The sequence below is a fragment of the Vicia villosa genome, linkage group LG1, assembly GCF_029867415.1.
Source record: "Vicia villosa cultivar HV-30 ecotype Madison, WI linkage group LG1, Vvil1.0, whole genome shotgun sequence".
Taxonomy (NCBI): Eukaryota; Viridiplantae; Streptophyta; class Magnoliopsida; order Fabales; family Fabaceae; genus Vicia; species Vicia villosa.
Genome location: NC_081180.1, coordinates 242,907,541 through 242,931,472, shown reverse-complemented (window position 1 = coordinate 242,931,472; position 23,932 = coordinate 242,907,541). Strand labels below are relative to the sequence as shown.

The following is a 23,932-nucleotide window of genomic DNA, read 5'->3' as shown; positions in this document are numbered from 1 at the left end:
GCGGCTGGTACTGTGTCTGTTGCTGGCAGCGCAGTTGTGCAGCAGTCCATTTCTGAATTTAGGGAGCTCTTTCGCCTTCTTGCTATGCTGAAGGAAGAGACCGGTTCTTTCTCTTGGAGATTGGGTTCGGACGGAATTTTCTTGGTAAATTCTTGCTATGATTTCTTCAAAGCTAATATGTCGGGTCTGGCGTTGAATGCGGATAAAGTTCGGGCTCTCTCTCATCTTTGGAAAGTCAAGGTTCCTTCTAAAATCCTTTTCTTTTGTTGGAGATTTATTCACAATCGTCTTGCTACTAAAGATCACTTAATGAGTCGAGGTATCTTGATTGAGGGTAGTGATTCTATTTGTGTCCTTTGTTTGATGGCGGAAGAATCTCGGGTTCATCTTTTTTCAGATTTTGTTATTTCGCTTAGAGTTTGGCGTCGTGTTTATATGTGGCTTGGAGTTGGGGATCTCTTGTCTTTAGATGAATTTCTAGATTTCTTCTATAATTGTGCGAAGATTAATTGTCTTTTTAAGAGAGCTATCTTATCGGTAGTTTGGCTTGCGACGATTTGGATATTGTGGATTAAGAGTAACGCTATTATCTTCAAAGATGAGTCTTTTGGTTTTATAGAGTGCATGTCGGAGATTGTTATCATTTCGTGGAATTGGCTAGGTTCTTTTTATAAGAAGGTGCCGTTATGTAACTATTTAGGTTGGAATACCCAACCTCTCTTGTGTTTTGCCTTGTAATCTCTTTGTTTTGGGGTGGAGCATCCCTTTTGCTCCCTTAATTCCATTGTTTATTAAAAAAATAGTTCACATAGTTATCTCATAATCAATTTTAAAAAAATCTTTTCATTTAAAATATAACAGTTATTGAAAGGTTTGCAAAGAGGAGAGAGTTAGAAGGGGCTCGGGGTGCAGAGTTAGAGATATGGAGGATTTCAAAGCTTTCAGAGAGGAAGCCGATTAGGTGGATTTGCCTTGCATCGGAGGTAAATTCTCTTGGTTCAACAACAATGGTACTTCTATGAGCAGGTTAGATAGGTTTCTTTTATCAGAAAATATCATTCATTATTGGAAGATTGCCAATTAGAAAGTCGGAAAGCGTGACATATCGGACCATTGTCCAATATGGATTAAAGAAGGGGATGTTGAATGGGGGCCGAAACCTTTTAGTTTTAACAATGTGTGGTTCAGTAATGATCGGTTTTTAGCTTTTGTTAAAGAAGAATGGAGCAGGTTGGAGGTTAATTGCAGAGGAGATTCAGGATTTCTGAAAAGTTGAAAGGGATTAAGGGCGGTTTGAAATGGTGGAACCACAATGTTTTTGGCTGGGTTGACTTAAAGGTGGAGGATGCGCTGAATGACATAAACATGTTGGATTTTCATATCAGTAATTTGAGTGGAGCTAGATGTGAAGAGATGGTGGAAGATCGGAGAAAAGCAACTTTGGAGTTTTGGAGGAATCTTGAGATAAAGGAGAGAATGCTTAGACTGAAGTCTAGGCAGTCGTGGCTGAAAGACGAAGATCAAAATTCTCGCTTTTTCCATAAGGTTCTCAAAGAGAGGAATATGAGAAATTACATTAGTTTGGTAGAAACCGACAGAGGCGTTATCGAGGGTGCTGCTGAAGTGAAACATGAAATCAAGTCTCACTTTGAGAACTTCTTCAAAGAGAGCAAAAGATTGAGGCCTACACCTGATGGTTTACCTTTCAAAAGGCTGTCTTGTGCCAATAGCAAAATCTTAGAAGTGCCATTCACAAAAGAGGAAATCAAGGTGGCAGTTTGGAGCTGTGATGGAGAGAAGAGCGATGGGCCAGACGGATTTACACTGGATTTTTTCAAGAAGAATTAGGATGTGGAGAAGGAGGATGTTTATCGATACGTGAAGGATTTTTACGTTTCTGCTAAACTAGTCAAGGTTGTAACAACTTCTTTTCTAGCTCTTATCCCTAAGGTTCTCAATCTTCAGCCTCTTGCGGAATACAGACCAATTTGCTTGGTTAGCTCTCTTTATAAGATTTTGGCTAAGTTGCTCGCATTTAGAATCAAGCGTGTCATTGGTACTGTGATATCTCCGAAACAGACGACTTTCATTCCAGGTCGCAATATCTTAGACAATGTTCTTTTGGTTAATGAAGCAATGGATTTTGCCAAAAGGGATAAAAGGTGATGTTTGGTCGTTAAGGTGGATTACGAGAAAGTGTATGATAGTGTAAGCTGGGATTACCTTAGAACATTGTTGTCTAGAATGGGTTTCGGCAATCTTTGGTGCAAGTGGATGGAAGCTTGTATCTTTAACATCTCGATGTCTATTTGGTTAACGGCAGTGTAACGAAAGACTTTTCGGTGGAAAGAGGATTAAGGCAAGGCGATCCTCTTTCGCCTTTTTTGTTCGTTATGGCGATGGAAGAATTAACAGCCCTCATACACAAAGTGGTATCTCAAAGTTATTTTCAAGGTTTTCAAGTTAACGAGGAGGAGACCATTGACATTTTACAATTAGCGGATGATACAATCGTGCTAGGCATTGGCAGTCATGAGAATCAATGGTGTTTGAAGTTTATTTTAAGAGGTTTTGACCTTATGTCGGGGCTAAAGGTTAATCTTTGCAAGAGTAATTTATACGGAATCAACATGGGAGAGTGGAACCTTGAAGGGGCTTCAACCTTTCTATCGTGTAATATAGGAAAGTTGCCTTTTAAATTTCTAGGTGTGATGGTGGGTGATAGTCCTCGTAGATGCGGTATGTGGAAAGACGTTATAAGTAACTGTAGAAGGAAGCTGACAGCTTGGAGAGGAAGATATCTTTCTTTGGGAGGAAGGGTTGTTTTGATCAATTGAGTCTTGAATGTTGTACCGATCTATGCTCTTTCCTTCTATAAAATGTCGCTCAAGGTTGTGAAAGAGTTAAGAAGAATTCATAGTGGTTTTTTGTGGAATGGAAACGAAGGTTCTCGATCCGTCCAATGGGTTAGCTGGAAGGCTGTTTGTATGCCGAAGGAATATGGAGGGTTAGGTATTAAAGATTTAGAAGTTTTTAACAGGGCTCTGCTATCAAAATGGAGGTGGAGAATTTTAACTGAAAAGAAAGCAATTTGGAGTGAGATAATGTGCCATAGATACTCAACGCAAGAAAAGTTAAGATTCAGATAACTCTTTTAGTAACAGTATTGATTGTAGGTTAAAAGATGGAGTCAGCCTACCTTTCTAAAGCTGCAATTTGTTGGGTAATCAACCATTAAGGAATGCCTTTTCGGATCTATTCGCTTTGGCCGTTGATAAATCCATGAGCATGGTTGAAGCGGGCTATGGGGAGGGGGTTTTTGGCGCTAGAATTTTGAGTCGATTGTCGGGGATTTGGACGAAGTGGATAACCAGATTTTCGAGTAGTTTGTAGACCACTTATCTGTTAACGTTCCAGCGGTCGAAGGTGAGGATGTTTTCAGCTAGGTACACAAGAACGATGAGGTTTTTTCCGTTAATTCGTGTTTCAAAGTTTTGCCAACATGGACTCTATTAAGTGGATTTCTTTGAGTATGAAGGCGACGTTAACTCAATTATGGAAAGGGAGAGTTCTGTCTACTATTCTTATGTTCAGATGGAGGTTTATCCTTAATAGGCTTCCAACTAGAGATAATCTTTTAGTTAGAGGAATCGAGCTTGCGGAAACAGAGACGTTTTGCGCGCTTTGTGAAGGCTTTTCTGAGACTAGGAATCATCTCTTTCTAGAATGTAATTTTAGTTTAAGGATTTGGTATGCTATCCATTCTTGGTTGGGTTGATTTTTCCCAGCAGGTTTCGGTGATCGGTGGATTTTCCAAACAGTTTTTTCAAGATTAAAAAGAAAGTTGTTAGAGAGGTGGTGTATGTCATTTGGTTGGTTGTTTCCTGGTTATTATGGTTACTTATGAATGTTGTCATTTTTAAAGATAAGGTTCTGAACCTTGAAGAATGCATTTTCTCCATCAAATTCTCCTCTTGGAAACAGATCAATTTGGGTAGATTTTCTTCTCCTTATTGTAGTAGTTTTTATGAATGGTACATTGTGCCTTTGTTATCGCCTTCTTAAAAGTGTTCTCGGTGACTTTGTATGTTGGGTTTGAGTATCCCTATGCTCTCTTTGAATGAATTACTTAGCCTATTAAAGAAAAAGAAAGGTTGTTATGTCACTTATCTGCTTGGATACGATTTAAAAAAGACTTGCATTGGATATTTCACCAAAGAACCACTCGCTCACCCAAACTTACAGTAATGTAAGTGCATAAAGAGATGAGTTTCATTAAGGATTCTCAAATGGGCACAAAGAGGGGATGACACTAACTAGTGACCAAGATACTTAAAAGACAGCACGTCCTACTTGCGGAATGAATATTATTGTATAAATTTCATAAACCTAGGAGCCACATTAACAAAGAATCTACCTGTTAAGTCTACCTTCATAATCATCTTACTTAATCCTTCAACCACCAAGAGGAACAAGAAAGGAGAAACGGATACTTTTGCTTAGCCATCTCTTAATATTAAGACTTACTTATATTGTTAGTCATTAAATTTATTTATTAATTTTATTTTGGTCCTATTACTACTTTTTTTTTGTTACTTTCCGGTCTCTTAAATCTATTACAGTTAGTTAAGTTAGTCCCCTTTTCTTATTTCTTAACTCTAGCTATTTTAAGCTCTTTAATTATTTTATATTTTTATAAAGGCTAAATTACAGTTTTGGTCCCCCTATTTTAGTGTTTTCACGATTTTAGTCCCCCTGTTTTGTTTTTAAACACTTTTGGTCCCCCATCCCCACTTTGGTTACCAAAAACGCCTATGTGGCACTTTTTAAATTACGTGGCATTATCATTTCATTAAGGTCAAATGCCAGGTCATTTCACCAACAAATAATAAAAAGTAAGTAATTTATGTTTATTTATTTTATTGTTTTATTTAAAAACAAAACATACAGGTTTGAACCATTAGCACGACGAAGAAGGGAAAGAACGACCTTCAGTGAAGAAGCATGACAAAGCATGACGAAGCATGACAAAAGACGCAGGTCTGAACCATTTCCAAATCGCATCCAACAAAAAAGCATCCTCCCGGTAATTTCGAGTTTGTAGTTTCACCCCTAATTTTCTTTTGAAAACCCTAATTTCACCGCAGACCTTCAATTGATTTCATATGCAGAAATGTCTTCTTCTAAGTCTAAGCCAGAGGAGAAGTTTTGTTTTAGGTATGTTGTTAACTGGAAATTTTGCTATTAATTCATGTTTATAGTATTTTGATTATTTGTTGAGATTTTGCTGAACTGAGAGTTTGTTGTCGTTAACTGAGGGCTACTTTGTTGCTGAGATTTTGCTGAACTGAAATTTTGTTAATTGTTTGTTTTTTTGTTATAGGCCAGCTGAAAAAAGTGTAGTTAGGTTAAGGATTAATCATGGGGGGTACTTTGTTCTGTATCCTTGTAAGATTTATGTTAATGGAAAGGTAGAAGAACTGAATTGGGAATTTGATGTGGATTATATGTGTTATATGGACTTTATGAAGGTTATAAATGAGTTGGGTTATGTAAAAATCAAGGGCATGTGGTATCATCACCCAAAACTATCGTTTGAGCGTGGGCTAAGACCTCTTGACAGTGATGCAGATGGGTTGAAATTTGGGGAAGACATGAAGGGCTACGATATTGGTAATATCTATGTTGAGCATGTAGTAGATGAACCCGAAGTTTTAACCGAAGAAGAAGCAAGAGAGTATGTTGAAGTACATATGGAAGAAGTGAATGTGGAAGAGAGGGAAAAGGTAAATGTGGAAGAGAGGGAAGAAGTAAATATGGAAGGGAGGGAAAAGGTAAATATGGAAGAGAGAGAAGAATTACATATGGAAGAGAGAGAAGAAATACATATGGAAGATAGGGAAGAAGTAAATATGGAAGGGAGGGAAAAGGTAAATATGGAAGAGAGAGAAGAAATACATATGGAAGAGAGAGAAGAAATACATATGGAAGATAGGGAAGAAGTAAATATGGAAGGAAGGGATGAAATAAACGAGAAAGAGAGGGAAGAAATAAATGTGGAATATAGGGAAGAAGTAGTAAATGAGGATGAAAGTGAGGACGACGAAGATTATGTGCAAGATGAGAAAGATGATTTGGGTGATAGTGAGGATTTTATAAATGATGACTTAGTTGAGGATGATTGGGATTGGACACACGAGGTACCAAGCCACACATTTACACAAGAAAACAACGATGTAACCCAAGTCTCCTCAACCCAAGAACCAACCAAAGCATCTGATTTCCAAGAAGCCTATGATGTTGAATCAGATGAACTTGATACTCCTCGAGTAAGTGAGGACGAAGGTGATGAACCTACTTTTCCGAAGTTTAAAATGCCCGAAAGTGGGGATCATGTGTGATTTGAGCTTGGAATGTCATTTGCCTCAAAAAGTCTTATTAGAGAGGCAGTGAAGTCATTTGCAATGGAAAAGATAAAAAACCTACATATCATGAAAAACGATAGGAAACGAGTTGTTGTTAGGTGTGATAAGGACTGTCCCTTTTACATGAGATTTAGTAAAAGGGTAGCGAACGAATACTGGAAGTTGGTGAGCATGACTGATGATCACACTTGTCATAGGACTGCTAAGAATAGGCAAGCTACAACAGAATGGTTGGCTAAGAAATTTATACCACTCTTGAGACATACACCTGAAATGAGGCCAAAGGGGTTGGTTGCAGAGTCACTTGAAAAGTGGAGTGTGAAGTTGTCGTCGGCACAAGCATATAGGGCCAAAATAAGAGCATTGGAACTAATACATGGTGCTGAGACTGAGCAATACGCATATTTGAGAAATTTTGCCGAGGAGCTCAGAAGGTCTAATCCTAATACCACTGTCATAATCAAGTGTGGTATGTCTGATGTTGGACCTGTTTTTGAGAGGATATACATATGTCTGGAGGCCTGTAAAGCAGCATTCGCATATACCTGCAGGCCTTTGATTGGTCTTGATGCATGTTTTTTGAAGGGTGAGTACGGTGGTCAGCTAATGGCGGCAGTGGGAATGGACGGGAACAATCAGATTTATCCAATTGCTTATGCTGTGGTGGAAGCCGAGACAAGAGACTCATAGAAGTGGTTTCTGGATCTTTTATTAGCAGATCTAAACAACATTTTTCCAAGGTCTTATGGTTTTATTTCAGACCAACAAAAGGTTGTTATCTTACTTTTTTCATTATTTATTTCCTTTTTGATTATGTTATACAATATTAACATTGTTGTATTATGATAGGGCTTGGTACCGGCTATTGCTGAGTTGGGGCCGAATGTAGAACACAGGTTGTGTGTTAAGCACTTGTACGGAAACTGGAAGAAGAGGTACCCTGGCACACGTATGAAAGAGTTACTATGGCAAGCAGCTAGGGCAACCATAGTTCCAGATTGGGAAAGAGCCATGAAAAAAATTGAACTTATCGATCCAGCTGCTTGTAAAGACATGAAGGACATTCCGGCTGCCATGTGGAGTAGGTCTGCATTCCGCACTTATAGTCATTGTGATTTGCAGGTAAATAACATGTGTGAGGCGTTCAACATGGCTATATTGGAGTATAGAGACAAGCCCATCATCACTTTACTCGAAGGTATAAAGCATTACATTACAACAAGGATAGTGAAGCAGAAAAATCTCATTATACTCGATTCAGAGGCAATATTTGTCCTAGGGTGGAACAAACTATTGAAAGATTGAAGAGGGAAGCTGGTGGTTGGACACCAACATGGCACGGAGATGATGCTTTCAATATCTTTAGTGTGACCAATGGTACGGACACTTACGAGGTGAACTCACAACTACATCACTGCGCTTGCCGTAAATGGGCTCTAAGCGGCATTCCATGTGTTCACGCCATTGGTTGTATTTTACACAAAAAGGCTGACACATTTCCTTTTGTCTCACAGTATTATAGGTATGTAATTGTATTTTACTTGTATTGAACTACATTTCCTTTTGTGGCACATTTCCTTTTGTGGCATACTGAGATTCTGAGTTCTGAAATTCTGAGATTCTGGGTTATGAAATTCTGAGTTCTAGCATGACTAAGTTATGGTTAAATTTTGAGTTCTAGCATGACTGAGTTATGGTTAAATTCTGAACTGAGTTATGGTTGACTAAAATACTGAGTGCTGAACTGAATTCTTGTTGAGTTATATACTGAATTCTTGCTTAATTCTTGCTTAATCTTGCGAGTTATATACTGAATTCTTGCTTAATTCTTGCTGAACTGAAATTCTTGCTTAATTCAGTTGTATTTGTGTTTTTCAGATATACTGAATTCACCAACTTGCTGAATTCTTGCTTAATTCTTGCTGAACTGAAATTCTGAAATTCTTGCTGCACAGGAAAACAAGTTTCAAGGCCACATACTCTTATATTGTTTACCTTCGAATGGTCCAAGACTTTGGCCAACAACGGAAGGTGAACCAATTAATCCACCAGTCATGAGGAGAGCGTCAGGACGACCCAAAAAGAAAAGAAACAAGTCTAATGATGAGCCCATTTCAAGCAATGTGTTACCTAGAATCTTGACAACTGTCAAGTGTAAAAGCTGTGGGAATTTTGGGCACAATTCAAGGACGTGCAAGGGAAAGACAGCAGCGGATCGACAATTGCCCAAAGGAAGTAATAAGACAAATAAGCAAAAGAAAGCATCAACCTCAGGAAATACCAAAAGAAAGAAGCAAAAGAAGTCATCAACCGATGAAGCGCCTACTGTTTTGACACAAGGATCACAAGCGCCTCTAACACAAGAAACAACTAGATAGGAAATCCTTTTAGGAAAATGTACCAACCTTTTGTGCAAATGTATTAACCTTTTGGGCAAATGCATTAACTAATGCTTACTGATGGAATAAATCTAGTGCTTGATGGAACTTGTGAAACAAATTACTGTCATTGTTGTTTTGAAAGTTAACAAATGTATTAACTATTTGCAAAGTTACTGTCATTGTTGTTTTGAAAGTTAACAAATGTATTAACTATTGGCAAAGTTACTGTCATTGTTGTTTTGAAATGTTAACAAATGTATTAACTATTTGATGCAATGTTACTGTCATTGTTGTATTAACATTTGCAGCTTGCCAACTGAATTGAAATTGAATGATGTTTCTATTTGAAATTCAATGTAACTATTTTATGCAAAGTTACTGTCACTGTCATTGTTGTATTAACATTTGCAGCTTAACAAATGTATTAACTATTTGAACCATATGAAATCTAAACAGGCTGATAATTTTGAAATAGAACCATATACTGATAATTGAACCATGTACTGATAATTTAACCATAAGCAATCTAAACAGGCTGATAATTTTGAAATAGAACCATGTATTCATAATTTTCAAAATAAACCATGTACTGATAATTTTCATTGTCAAAATACATTACACCCATATTACATTATCATTACACTAACAATACATTATCCAACCAACAATACATTATCCAACTACAATTTTTAGAAGCAACACTAATATCAGAACCCAAGACAAAACCAAAAATGTAACTAAAAATTTGACTTTCTTTTTCAACTTGTCATCAGTCTTCTTTATCAATAATTCCTTCTTCAATTTGTTAACTTTCTTCAATAATGAGTTGATGACCTCATTTGAACGTTCTTCCAGTTGCTCATCGTACCACTCAAAATATGCACATCCTTTCCTTCCTTGTAACTGTATAACACACGAAAATTAAAACTGAGAAAATTAAGGGATTTTGAATTAAAAGTTTCCTTCCTTGTAACTGAGAAAATTAAAACTTTTATACAAGGACGTAAAAAATAAGGGATTTTGAATTACCTTGTATAACCCACAACCATAGAACCTTCGACCTGGATTCTGAGATGTCCAGGAAGTAACAAGGGGGGCGTCCAACCCACAATAACACTGCAGCCTTCTTCTCCTAGGATGAGAGATGTTACTTGAAATGCTAAATGCTTCAGATGCCATAGGAAGGACGGACTGCAATGAAACACAGAAGAAAAAGAAGAAGAGGAAAGTAGATCAGTGTGTGCCACCCTTAAATCTGAAAAACACAAAAAAGAAAAAGAGGCCGAGTTTGTAGATGGGAAACCCTAGCAACGAAGAAGATTGTGTTTTCTTAAATAACCCAATTTTAATAATAATTTTAATATTTAATTTTAATGACATGGAAAAAAATGAACGAAATGATAATGCCACGTAATTTAAAAAGTGCCACATAGGCGTTTTTGGTAGCCAAAGTTGGGATGGGGGACCAAAAGTGTTTAAAAATAAAACAGGGGGACTAAAATCGTGATAACACTAAAATAGGGGAACCAAAACTGTAATTTAGCCTTTTATAAACTATCAAACTATTAAGTTTAATACATTTTAAGAATAATATTTTTTTTTTACATCAATACTTACACCTAACACTATTCACCATATTTATACATAAAAAAAATAATTTTTTTAATAAAAAATATTTTTTTAAATTGCATTAGCCACAAAAATATATATTATTAACCACATATTTTACTTATAATTTATTAACAAATTTCACTACTTAATTGACCAATAACAAACGTAATACTAACAAAGTTCTGATATTGATATATAATTTGGTTAATGTATTATCAAGATTAAAAAAAAAAATTATATAGTAAAATTATATTGGTTAATATTGACAAAATGTATAAACTAGTATTTACATAATATTAACCAATTTTATTTTACAATTTAACTTTTTTAATTTTAAAAATTTATTAACAAAATTATAAATTAATGTCAGAACTTGATAAATATTATTTATTTTATTGGTTAATGAAGTAGTGAAGTTGATTAATGATCTTTAGGTAAAATATGTGGTTAATAATATATATTTTTATGGTTAATAACAAAATATTATATTTGTATTACAGAATTAATTTTAAATAAACGAAAAAAAAAGGATAATCCTAATATGTGCCCTAATGGCATATTTTAAAAAACGTACAAATAAAAAGTTTGTATTGAAAAAATAAATAAATAAATAAATTCTAAATATTTAATGAAAACAGTGCACAATTTGTAAGAAAAATATTTTTACATTTAGTTCTTAACATGTGTCCTTAGAACACACATTAGCATAACCCTAAAAAAAAATTATTAAAAAATTTATATTTTTATAATTTTTTTATTTAATTAAAATAAAATTTATTGTATAAATACGGTGAATAATATTAAATATAAATATTAGTGTAGAAAATAAGTTTTGAAATAGAATTAGTTATTTTAAAAAGTTTTACCGACACAAGGTGATTAGTGTTGGATTCAACTATGGTAGGGAATAGGTTTAGAAATATAATTCTTCATTTTAAAAAGTGTTAGAGACACTGCTCCTGAGATGCCTAAAATCAAAGGGTGTTGGGTCACTATTTCTAGCATATCTTTCAAACCAAATTTCCAGATTTAATTTTCGAGGTTTATGAAGATGATGATGAATATGTAGAAGAAGATAAGAAAAGAAAAAGATGATGATTATGTGGAAGAAGACGAGGGAAGAAGAAAAAATATAAAAAGAATTAATTTATACGATGAATGCATCATTGTTTTATCATAAATCTAATGAACTAAATATTTAAATAACATTGAATATTAATCTCATAAGTGGACTGTTATTAAAAATAAGTAGGACTGTTATGTAAAATAACTGCAAGGTTTCTATCGAACACGACCAAGCATCTAACTAGTTAATTTCATCCTACATTTTATTTAATTTCATGTCTTATTAATTTTGTATTATATATAATATTATTAAGTATTGTATATAAATTTAAATAATATGACTTTTATTTTTATATGTATATGTACTATATGATTATAATAAATTAATTTTGATGTCATGTGAGGACCAGTGCTATATAGAATAGTAAACAGCCGAGTAAGGCAAATATAATTGTGGAAAAAAAACCATTTCTATTCTCTTTCATTGAACATTAGGTGCATTTTGCCATAGTATGAGTTAGAGTGATATGTGCTCTTTGGTTTTTTCTATTTAAAGTCATCGTGAACCATATGCTACGCCTTGATTGAAGCCTGGCAGCCTTAGTCGCAGAAGACTATTGAGACATTTTATTTTGTTTTTTTGTTTTCCACATGTTGCATTCATGTGAAGTTATCATGTTACGTGGAAATTTGCATAAGATAGAAAATAGCTTCTTTTTTTTTTTTTAAGCAAGATATCATTAACGGAAGAACTAGGGGTTCTTCAACCCGCTTACAAAAGAAGGATAACACCGGTCAAAAGAAAAATTACCGACCAAATTACATTTACGAAATAAATAACAAAGGATCCATATTGAACTCGTAAAACATATAATTGGGATGGGTAATATTCCCACAAAAAGACCATTTCCACACAAGCGTTTTAATATTCCAAACGACATTGTTGACACTCCATTTGTCCTTCCTAAAACACACCCCATTTCTCAAAATCCACATGTACCATGTTGTCGCAAGCCACACAATCCCCTCCTTCTTATGTCTCACTTTGTTGCCTTCAAAATAATAGTACCAATCCATGAAATTAGCTAAACATCCTTCCTCCCTATTTTCCTTCTTGCCCACCCAAATAGCCATCTCCCTCCAAACCCTTTTCACCACCGGACAACTAAAAAAGAAGTGATTTCTATCCTCCATACCACACCCGCACAAAATACACAACAAATCATTATAAGAAAGGGATATACCTCTATTCGCCAAAAGGTCCTTTGTTGGAAGTTTGTTGAGAAAAAGTCTCCAACCAAAAGCTTTAATTTTAAAAGGGACATCCATTTTCCAAAGCAAGCCAAAAGCTTCATCGCACTTGTTATTCGGGCCTAACGGAATGCACAAACTTTCATAAAAATTATAGCAAGATGCCACCGAAAAAATCGGACTCAAATTGTCATGCCACGTAACCAAGTCCTTTCCCTCTTTCCAACCCACAAAACCATCCAACCGCTCCTTTACCGCACCCAATAGCTCCCTTAAACCGCCATTCCCCAACAAATCGACCGAAATACCAAGATTGCTCCAATACCAAATACCTTCTCTCAACCCTCCCATCGCCGCTACCGAAACATGTTTCAAACTAGAAGCCTTGTATAATTCCGGAAAATGGTCTTTCAACACAATATCCTCCAACCACCTAGCTTCCCAAAAAGGAGTTTTGTAACCATCATGAATTGTAAAGCTACATTTCTCAACGACGGGATCTAACAAAGACAAGGCACCAATCTTTAATAAATCCTTCCACCAAAAAGAACAAGAAGAAGGAATTTTATGATCTTTTTCTACACAAAACACCTTAGAAGATAAATCTCCATAACGCGATTTTAAAACATCAAACCACAAAGAATTTTGGCCTTGAAGAATCCCCCTTCTCCATTTATTAAGAAGAGCTAAATTGAAAAAAGCAATATTTTTCACTCCAAGACCCCCTTTATTAAAAGGAAAGTTAACCTCCTCCCATTTCACCCAATGTATGGTTCTTTTATCCCTCACTCCCCCCCCCCCCCCCCCGCCCACAAGAACTTACTTTGGATACTCTTGAATTTATTAACAATGGTGCTCGGAGCTTTGTAAAACGATAAGGTGAATATGGCTAAGGAACTAAGCACGGATTTTAAAAGAGTGATCCTACCTCCCAAGTTCAAGAACCGATTCGACCATCCATCCAAGCGCTTCTTCAACCTTAACACAAGGGGAGTCCACGTAGATTCCTTTCTAGGATTGAAACCTATAGGGATGCCAAGGAAATAAAAATTGCTATCTTCCATCCTACTCGAAAACAAGTGAGAAACAGCCTCCAAAAAATAACAATTAGAGTTAATACCAATCAATTTGCTTTTATGATAATTTATGTCTAAACCCGAAACAATTTCGAAAGCCCGGAGAACCGCCTTTACCGCCCACCCATGTCTCCAACTACCATCCCCCACCAATAAGGTATCATCCGCAAATTGAAGCAAATCCACCTTACAACCTTTAATATCAAAACTATTAAATTCTCCAAGCTCAATGGATTTTCTCACAAGACCCGCTAACCCTTCCGCCACCACCACAAATAAAAAAGGAGATAAAGGATCGCCTTGCCTCAAACCCCGATTAACCACGAACTCCTTTTAAGGACTCCCGTTAACCAAAACCGACATACTACTATTGAACACTAAGAGCTCCATCCATTGCATCCATTTCTTACCAAACCCCATCCTTCTTAACATATATCTAAGAAAGCTCCAACTAACTTTATCGTATGCTTTTTCAAAATCAACTTTAAAAAGCATACAATTTTTACCTTCTTTCCTAGCATAATCCACCACTTCATTCGCCACTAACACGCCATCCAACAATTGTCTCCCGGGAACAAACGCACTTTGACAAGGAGAAATGATGGAATTAAGCACCCTTTTAAGTCTCCCCGCCAACAATTTAGCCGCCGCCTTATACAAGCATCCCACCAAGCAAATAGGCCTATAATCATCCAAGCTTAACGGGTTGTTAATTTTCGGGGTCAAAGAAAGAAAAGATGAAGTGATAGCCTTGGATATGGATTTTTCATCAAAAAAATAATTGAAGAAATTCAAAAATTCATTTTTAATGAAGTACCAACAATTCTTTATGAAAAGAAAAGAATACCCGTCCGGACCCGGGCTTTTATCCACCCTACACTCCCAAACCGCTTCCTTGATTTCCCCTTCAAGAAAGGGTTTTTCTAGATCCACCGCTTCCTCCACACTAATAGAGTTAAAGAAAATACCATCCAACAACGGTCTAACCTCCTCCGTTTCAATGAATTTATTGCCAAAGTGATTCCAAACCTCTTCTTTAACCTCCTCTGTAACACCCCGATATCCGCTGCACGCATCAACCGTGTCGGCCAACCGAGCATGTTACCGGCTTAATCAATAATCCCCCTAGGTCCGCTTATCGGCTGCCCAGGAAATATTGTTTTTGCCTCCCGTAGGAATCGAACCATGTACCTAGGGGTTAAGTACATATTCAAGTGGTAGCAGGAATTGCTATGAATATGTACTTAACCCCTAGGTACATGGTTCGATTCCTACGGGAGGCAAAAAACAATATTTCCTGGGCAACCGATAAGCGGACCTAGGGGGGATTATTGATTAAGCCGGTAACATGCTCGGTTGGCCGACACGGTTGATGCGTGCAGCGGATATCGGGGTGTTACATCCTCCACCGATTCCTTCAAACCTCCGGGTGTGTTAATCGGACCCAAATGATTTTGACGTCTTCTTTGTTTCATAACTTTGTGGAAAAAACCGCTATTAGCATCTCCCTCTTTAAGCCACTTAATTCTTGATTTTTGAATAAACATATTTTCTTTGATCCTAAGATTCTTCCAAAAGTTTCCATTTGCCTCTTTTCTCATCTCAAAATTAGCTAAAAAGGAAGAACTAGAATTCGTGTCCAACCTATCGTCCGCCAAATTAATATCATGCACACACTCTTCCAACTCCAACTCGATCCTCCCAAACACTTCCTTGTTCCACACTTTTAATTTGTCTTTTAAGAGCCTAAGTTTTTCTTTCAAAACGAAATCACCTCTTCCCTCCACAAAAGGTATAAAAGAATCTAAGGAGAACCATTCATTGTTGAATTTAAATGGTTTCGGACCCCAATTAGCAACATCCGTCTTTATCCAAATCGGAAAATGGTCCGAAATATCTCTATCCCCTATCAATTGACCAACCACCTCCCATCTATTGACAATGACGCTAGATAAAAGAAATCTATCAATTCTACTCTTCACCTTACCATCCCCGCTAAACCAAGTGTATTTTTGCCCTTTACAAGGTACATCCACCAAAGATGATCTATCAATAAAATCCGCAAACAATTCCACCTCTCTACTATTTACCGTTCCAACCTTGCCCTTTCGTTCTTTCCTATCTTTCACGGCGTTGAAATCTCCTCCCACAATCCATTCCCCATCTTTGTAAGCTTCCTTCAACGTTAAAATTTCCTCCCACATGACCTTTTTTTATGTAAATCACATGAAGAGTACACGTTTATCACATAATAAAGATTATTATTCCACCTCAATTTGATACCCAAAAAACCATCTCCCTTGAAACAAAACAAAACTTCCATATTATCGTTATTCCACAAAGTAAGTAAACCCCCCGATCTTCCCATCGAGTTAGAAAATGAATAACCAACATTCGGATGTGTCCAAAAACTCTTTGCAATCTCTTCTCTCATGCTTGTGACCTTAGTCTCTTGTATTAAAAAAATATTCGCTTTTCCCTTTATGATAAGAGAACATATTCTCCTCCTTTTATTTTCTATTACCACTCCCAAACCTCCCTGCCTCTCCTTCATTTCCTGCTCAACCCCTCTTTCCATCCAAACCGTATCATGATTTTGACTCTCCCCTTCCTGAAAACTTCGTAACTTCGACACCGCTTCCTCTGTTTTCAACAGTCACGGGCTCAGATTCCATCACAAAATAATTCGCATCGGGATTTGTCGAGTCTTCGCTACGAACAGCCAATGCATCAACAAAATATTCAGCCTTCCCAAATCCACCTTCTTTCACGCTTCCATGCATTCTATCAGAACCGAGAGTGTCCTGACTAGCATCAAAAAAATTCCCAGCATCAGAGTAAAAAGAACCTCTGCTGCCTTGCTCTTGATTACCGCCCCTGTCCACCGTGATTGCTACTGTTGCCTGACTCTTCCCGACCCTTACACCATCCAACCCCGCGAATGATTCCGTGAATTGTTCAATGGAGTCATTCGGTAAAACAAAATCCAGAATTTCGGTATCCTCCAAAAGATCTTCACAGTCTAGTTCATCAGATTTAGAAGTATTATAAACATAATGTAAGTTCAACGTATCTGCTCCATGACGGAATTGCCCTAGAGCACCTTCTCTTGTCGTCAGCCGAAAAACTTTGTTATCAATCTTAACTTGTATGAATTCTGGACATAGAAAACTCGAGGGGCCCCTCATCATTATCCTAGCCACATCAAAGCATTTTCCCGACGCCGTATTCTCATCCACACAAATGAAAGAACCCCAGCCTTCTGCTAATTTCACGAAGAAATCAGACTCCCACACATGAGCCGGCACTCCGTAAACACGAATCCAAGTTTCCCGACAATCATCTAACATACCCTCTTCCCATTTAGTGACATCACTGAACCATGTGCTCCACCAAGAAACATCTTTCCCCACAAAATCTTCAATATAACCCTCTTCCAATTCCTCCAACAAACAGAAATTCCCACCTAGAGGTGTAACTTTGATAGCATATATACCTTCCATTTCCATCTGCACTTGGATATTATAGGCAGATCCTGGAATCAAAGCCTTACCCATAAAAGCCTTTTTAAATCTGGCATTGTTCTCCTCAGAAGAATTGAAGATTAAGAAGTGAGTTGCAACAGTCTCCACACCTCCTTTACAACCACCCGCCGACACTGCCTCTGCGAAAGAACGAGTATCTCTGATGCCCTGCCCCGCCCTTCTGTTGTTTTTCCACAAGTCTAACCCCTTCGAACGAAGCGACTCAGAACCTCCTGTCCTAAAAACCTTCCCTCTATGAAACCTGGGCAGATTCACATGAATCTTCTTGTTACCAATTAAAATATTGTCCAATCGTACAGCTAACATTCTCCCATCTCCTTCAACATTCACAAAACGGGCAAAACCGAAGCGTTTTCTGACATTATTCCTTCTCGGTGAGATCAAGACCTCAATGACCTTGCCCACACAACCAAACAAATCAAACAGATCCTCTGCAGAATGAGAATCAGGAAATTTGGAAACATAGAAAGACTTGACTTCCTTCCTCGTCCCATCCTTGGAAAGATTCTGCCTACTCCCTCCCCATGGAAAGCAATCCCAACTACCATTTCTCACGCCCCGAGAGTAAGAGACCCGCTTCCAACCCTCACCTGAAGACCCACCCCGCTTGAAGTTCATGAGGAGAGGAAAAACCAAACCAACCCCAAGACGATGCAGAACACAGGAACCCTAAAACCCTTGAACAAAAGACTCCCCGGCGGCAAGAGTGACGCTGCTAGCGTCGGAAACTGACCGGAAACCCTGTACCCTAGAATCGCCCCTTGACCGCGATTCAAAAATCACTATTGAATCCGCCCTGTACCCTAAAAATCACTCTAAGTGTATATATAACAACAATATTTATATATGGAATTATATATTTAACTACATAGAAAATAGCTCTGATATTCAAATTAGTTACTCAACTTGGAAAGTAGTAACTTGTGTATGTATGCATTTCTAATATAGTTTTATATGTACAATAATAGAAACCATATTTTCATTCTTTATTTTTCATTCTCTCTTTCTCTTGTCACAAAAGGTGTCTTACACACTAATAAATTGGCATCTAGAGCTTCGGTTAAATTCTTGATTGTGTTTTCAAGAATCACACGCCAGTGATCAAAACATGCCCCACGAGTCAGTCTTAAAGATTAAAAATCCACGAGTCGGTAACGCTAAAAGGCATTCAAATTCAAGTTCAAATTAGTTACTCAACTTGGAAAGTAGTAACTTGTGTATGTATGCATTTGTAATATAGTTTTATATATACAATAATAGAAACCATATTTTTATTCCTTATTCTTCATTCTTTCTCTTTCTCTTCTCACAAAAGGTGTCTCACACACTAATAAATTGGTATCTAGAGTTTCAGTTAAATTCTTGATTGTATTTTCAAGAATCACACGTCAGTGATCAAAACATGCCCCACGAGTCAGTCTTAAAGATTAAAAATCCACGAGTCGGTAACGCTAAAAGGCATTCATTCATATAAGTTCTGATCAAGATTCTGATAAAGGAAAACTTAGAACTTGTGAACTCAAGACTATGTAGTCTCACTCTAACCAGACTCTGAAGACATACTTTAACTTCTGATCTAGCTTTAACTAATTATGTAAGAAGCCTCTGATTCAGAAACTTAAGTATAAAAGATAACAATGACTCTACTCAAGCTTCAACAAAGTCTACAAGAAGTCTCTAGTGGGATGTTATATTTAGATGATCTTGTGACAACGTACAAGTACTTTATGTCTATTCAAGAAAGTAACGTTGTCAGGGTCTCATCTCTTCAGTTTTTCTGTTAACTCTACTCTGCTCTTCTCAGTGTCTTTATGTTAGTTGTGCTTAGACTTTACTTTACATGGTCTAGCTAAAGACTTCCAACTGCTACTTGTAATATGGCAATATCAACGTTCAACGGCTACTTACGTTATGAGTAGTTTCAAACTTCAATGTTTACTTGTACTGTAAGTGGTTTCAATCTTCAACGGATCTATTTTTTTATTCTATAAATGAAGAAGAAAGTTGAAGAAGAAGTAGTGTCTGAGTAAAACTGTGCACACAAGAATGTAATACCAGAACACGCCATGGGAGTTGAGAGACATATTGTGTTAGACAGAGAACACAATTTAGAGTAACACACAAAAGAAGTAAAAATCAACCTAGAAGAGTTATTGTGTGTTAAGACACCAAAGCGAGACATATTCATGTCTAAATAGGAGAGTAAAAAAAAGAAAATGTGAATAAGATAAGCAGATCAACAAAACAACAAGACATAACCGATGAAGATCATATGAGCAGAAGAAGAAGAAGAAGAGAAAAAGAATAATGAATTCATTCTTATACACCTGGGAACTATACTCAACTTATATCATGCTCCAAGTGTAAAACCTTTGTGAATTTGCTTAACAAGGAAGCACACAATCAAACACAAATATTAACAACAGATTCTCTTGATAAGAGAATTTGGAGTCTCTAGCATTCATGCTAGAGCATAAGTATCTTTCATTTTGATTGAGCAATAAGTTCTGAACAGAGGTTTAGGCAAGGAAGTCTCTTGTTTGAGGACTTGAGTAGAAGTCATAAACAACTGGTTAGGACAAGGAAGTCTCGATCAGGTTGAATGAGCAGAAGTTTAAAACAGGTAATTTGGGCAAGGAAGTCTCAATAAGGTTAATTAAGCAGAAGTCCTGAACAGTTGATTTGGGCAAGGAAGACTCGATCAGGTTAATTGAGTAGAAGCCCCTTACAGTGTGTTTGAGCAGGAAGTCTCAATCAGTAGGATTGAGCCGAAATTCTCTTGCTTGAGGGCTTGAGCAAAAAGTCCTGAACTGTAGTTTTAGGCAAATAAGTCTCTTGTCTGCGTGCTTGAGCAATAAAGTCTCTTTCTAGTTTGATTGAGAAAATTGTAATCTCAATGATTATAGTGAAAATCTCTTGTGTTGCAAGAGGGCTGGACTACTCTAAGTTTGGGAGGAACCAAGATATGTTGTGTGTCTCTTTATTTACTTTTGCATTTAATTATTCTACTGTGCACTTAATTATGAAGTCAGACTCTGGTCTTATCTAAGTTCTTCTTGATACAAAATCTGATCCTACCAACTCAGTTCGGAGTCAAGATTCGAAAAGAAATAATCTTTGGTATACACAATTCAACCCCCTTCTTGTGTATATTTTTCTCACCTTTAAAACCATCCAAGGAATCGGTTAACCAAGAGAAAATCTCTTCAACAATCATGCTACGGCAAAAAAATTTAAGCGTGCAATAAAGCAGTCATTTCAAGAATCAGTCAATCTGGGGCAGTCTAGTTCAAGAAATCCCCAAGTATAGCTCATTGGTCCTTCCCAAAGGGGTCGTCAGCTTAATACAATTGACAAGTATGACAAAAGTGTGTTCAAGAAATCTCCATGTATAGCTCATCGGTTCTTACCCCATTTTTTCACCTTGCCTATTTCATACATTCAACAGATGCATGGTTTTATTTTTGAAAATTCGAAGTAAAAGTCAATTTTGTCATTTTAGTCTTCATCATTTTTAAAAGCAATTTTTATATATCATGCATCATTACCTTTCATCCAATTTCTTTAAAAAAAATTCAAATTCAAAACGTAAAGGTAAAGTCAAAGTCACCCATATGCTTGGTCAATTTGGTTATTTTCATTTGTAATTTAAAGTCATTGGTCAAATCATTTTAATTTGCTAAAGTGTCTTTTTGTGAAGTATCAATATTCAAATCCAACTTTTAAGCTTTTAAACCTTATTTTCAAAATCATATTCAAGTCTATTTCAAACCATGTTTAAAGCCACATTTCAAACCATTCTCCTGTTAATTTGTTGAAGCCATTTGCAAGAGCCGAATTGAAAATTTCATTAGCTTTGAGCCAATTTCAAGTCATGTTCTCAAGACAACTTTCAAGCCATTCTTGAACCACTTTCTAAGCCAAATGGCAAGCCATGAAGCCAATTCCACATCGGACCACAATTACACCATTTCATGTTTTTTTTCATCTCAGTATAACTGTTGAAATTGCTACAAATTTCTAGAATATTCTAAATATAATATGTATGAAAATGGTAGAATATCCTAGAATTATAGTGTATAAGAATATGGTAGAATAATCTAGAACTATAGTGTGAATGGATATGGTAGATCAATCTAGAATTATAAGTGTATGTAAAATATAGAATAACCTAGAACCATCATGATACTAATCTATCATGAGAATTCTAGAAAGAACTAAAGAGATGTAGAAATATTCACCACCATTGAGAGGTTGGTGACTTGAGCCTATAAATAGACAATTGCAACATTGTAAACAATCATCCAAGAAATCAATGACATAGCCTTCTTTCTAAACAACTCTCTAAAACTATCTTTTATCAAATATCAACTAATCAACTACTAACGGTGGCATCAGAGCTACGTTCGGTCATACATTGGGCGTAGTTACATTACCTACCTAACATTTCAAAATCCTCCCAACTACTTCAAAAATTTCCTTTGTAATATTAACCCACTTCAAAAACAATTTCTAAGCTATGGATAACTGTTTACGGTGATTTCCGGTAAACAACCGCTAGTCTTCCAAACTATAATAAATATGATTTGGTTACTCGCAGGATCGACTATTGATCCTAGGACATAGTCAAACAAAAGGTTTATTGATGTAATTTGGTTCATACCTGTTTGTTTTGATTTCAAGAAACTTATGTTCAAATGGTTAATCATTCGATACAACGCTAATTGCATAAGTTAGTATAACTTCGAAACATAAATCGTAATAAGAGAAACATGTAAATCGCGAGAATGTAAATTGCAAGAAAATTAACATGCGAGAATGTAAATTGCAAGAATATTAACATGCGAGAATGTAAATTGCAAGAATATTAAATTGCAAGAAAAGTAACGTGCATGAAATTAAATGACCTTGAAAGTAAAGGCATAAACAGAGAAAGAGAAATAAAGAAATTAAAAGACATTTGATAAAAGTAAATACACATGTATTCAAATTGGTGGTGTCATACGTACATTTCTCAGCGAACTCTTTCTCTTAACACTTGATACTTGAGCGATATGTGAGTAATTTGTACAAAATGAACACACGAAATCCTATCATTAAGACTCCTATTTATACTAAATTCGACCCTAACGGTCGTACAATAATCTAATGCCACGTTATCCGCGAGAACCCTGGGGACGCCATCTGTCGATGTGCAGTTTATGGAAACCGTTTCGCAATTCAAATCTTCCCGCTCGAGTCCTTTTCGACGCGTGGCAGTATAGCTATATTCGAAATTGATGCGGAAATACACTAAGCTTCAGTACTTCATGCAATTTTCCGCGAATTGTCTAAGTCTCGGCAAAAAGTGCCTTTTGTGCTAGCATTAACACTCCTCTCTTTCGTTCCAACTTAGACATTTCTCTTGAAACATGGCCGTCAGTAACCATTCTTAAATCTTCAAAGATGGTCTTCAATAACCATCATTCTTCGAACTCAAGCTTTTCGAAGGTTAATCTTCCCAAACGAAATCTCCAGCCAACAAATTGCCCCCAATAAATGCCTGTTTCGATAAACGAAAGAAATAGGCGTTTCTTGCCACGATGGGATTTCGTTTTGCTTTCTTAGAGTCCCAAGACTAATAATTGACGTCATAATCAATTAAAACTCTAATTCCAAAACGTCTTATCACTTTCAGAAACGTCTTCTCAACAGTTGCGTTCCCACGTCTTGACCTTACTTTATGATCATTACTCCTATATCCTAGGAATAAAGCTGGTGACTGTTCGACCGCCGTTGGATTAAATCAACACTTGCCGCGTGTCCTCCAGTTTTTACCCAAAAGGTTTGAAGGGTTCCCGTTAAACCTTTAAATACCTAGCCTCTTCCTTTCTTTTTCCTTTCAGTTCCATTCAAACTCTCTCCAGAAAACAACGTGCTCAGTTTCTTCAAACTTCTTCCTCAAATCAACATTTTTCAATGGCGTCTTCTTCAAATGTTCTCCAACCAATCCTGAAGCTTCAGAAACCTACACAACTGGGGAATCAGGAATACATACCCAAACCGAATACTGCGGAAGAACACGCTATTTACGCTTCTCAGGTAATTATCCCTTTTGAACTTTCTGAAAAGACTTGTGCTTTCATGGGCCCATTATCAGGAGAAAACAGTTCATCAGATAAATTCTTTCCTGCGTATTATAAAACTAGGCCTCTGGTGAGCAAGATAAAAATAGATGACAAAGGTAATCCCATCTCAGAAGATGTTAACCCTACAGGAGAAGCTTCGACTACGCCTTCCCTAGTCTTAGAGAATATTAGGTTAGATTATGTAACCAATTTTGTAAGGGTTTTTAGGTCAATCCCTTTAGCAAAAGATCCAGAACTATACTATTCTTGGTTGAACAAAGTAGAGAAACAAAAGGCCTCTTTCTGGCAAGAATTAGGGATTTACGACCTCATTCAGTTGTCTAAGACTGGTTTAGAGTATAACCAAACCATGTTAGTAGCGTCAATCCATTTCTGGGACGCTTCTCATAATACCTTTCAACTCCCATGCGGAATGATTACTCCAACCCTTTTCGATGTAGCTGCCATCAC

The 23,932-nt window shown here is 36.6% G+C and overlaps 4 protein-coding genes across 4 annotated transcripts; 2 read left to right on the top strand and 2 right to left on the bottom strand.

Annotated features, from left to right (window-relative positions):
* Positions 1-2,393: 2,393 nt before the first annotated feature.
* Positions 2,394-2,837, top strand: LOC131597980 (uncharacterized). The gene has a single exon (XM_058870639.1). It carries the CDS (start codon positions 2,394-2,396, stop codon positions 2,835-2,837), a length of 444 nt encoding a protein of 147 aa, XP_058726622.1.
* A 3,576-nt stretch (positions 2,838-6,413) lies between these two features.
* On the top strand, positions 6,414-8,364 carry LOC131597973 (uncharacterized). Its single transcript, XM_058870631.1, has 4 exons — positions 6,414-7,088; positions 7,275-7,547; positions 7,595-7,947; positions 8,304-8,364. Exons 1-4 carry the CDS (start codon positions 6,414-6,416, stop codon positions 8,362-8,364), a joined length of 1,362 nt encoding a protein of 453 aa, XP_058726614.1.
* Positions 8,365-9,430: 1,066 nt separating this feature from the next.
* LOC131624709 (uncharacterized) lies at positions 9,431-10,097 on the bottom strand. Its single transcript, XM_058895635.1, has 2 exons — positions 9,836-10,097; positions 9,431-9,709 (listed from the first exon to the last, which is right to left on the bottom strand). The coding sequence occupies exons 1-2, from the start codon at positions 9,983-9,985 to the stop codon at positions 9,479-9,481; spliced, it is 381 nt and encodes a 126-aa protein (XP_058751618.1). The 5' UTR covers positions 9,986-10,097; the 3' UTR covers positions 9,431-9,478.
* Positions 10,098-12,307: 2,210 nt separating this feature from the next.
* LOC131597964 (uncharacterized) lies at positions 12,308-16,013 on the bottom strand. The gene is made up of 5 exons (XM_058870623.1): positions 15,233-16,013; positions 14,657-14,855; positions 14,266-14,491; positions 13,557-14,139; positions 12,308-13,419 (listed from the first exon to the last, which is right to left on the bottom strand). The coding sequence occupies exons 1-5, from the start codon at positions 16,011-16,013 to the stop codon at positions 12,308-12,310; spliced, it is 2,901 nt and encodes a 966-aa protein (XP_058726606.1).
* Between the last annotated feature and the right edge of the window lie 7,919 nt (positions 16,014-23,932).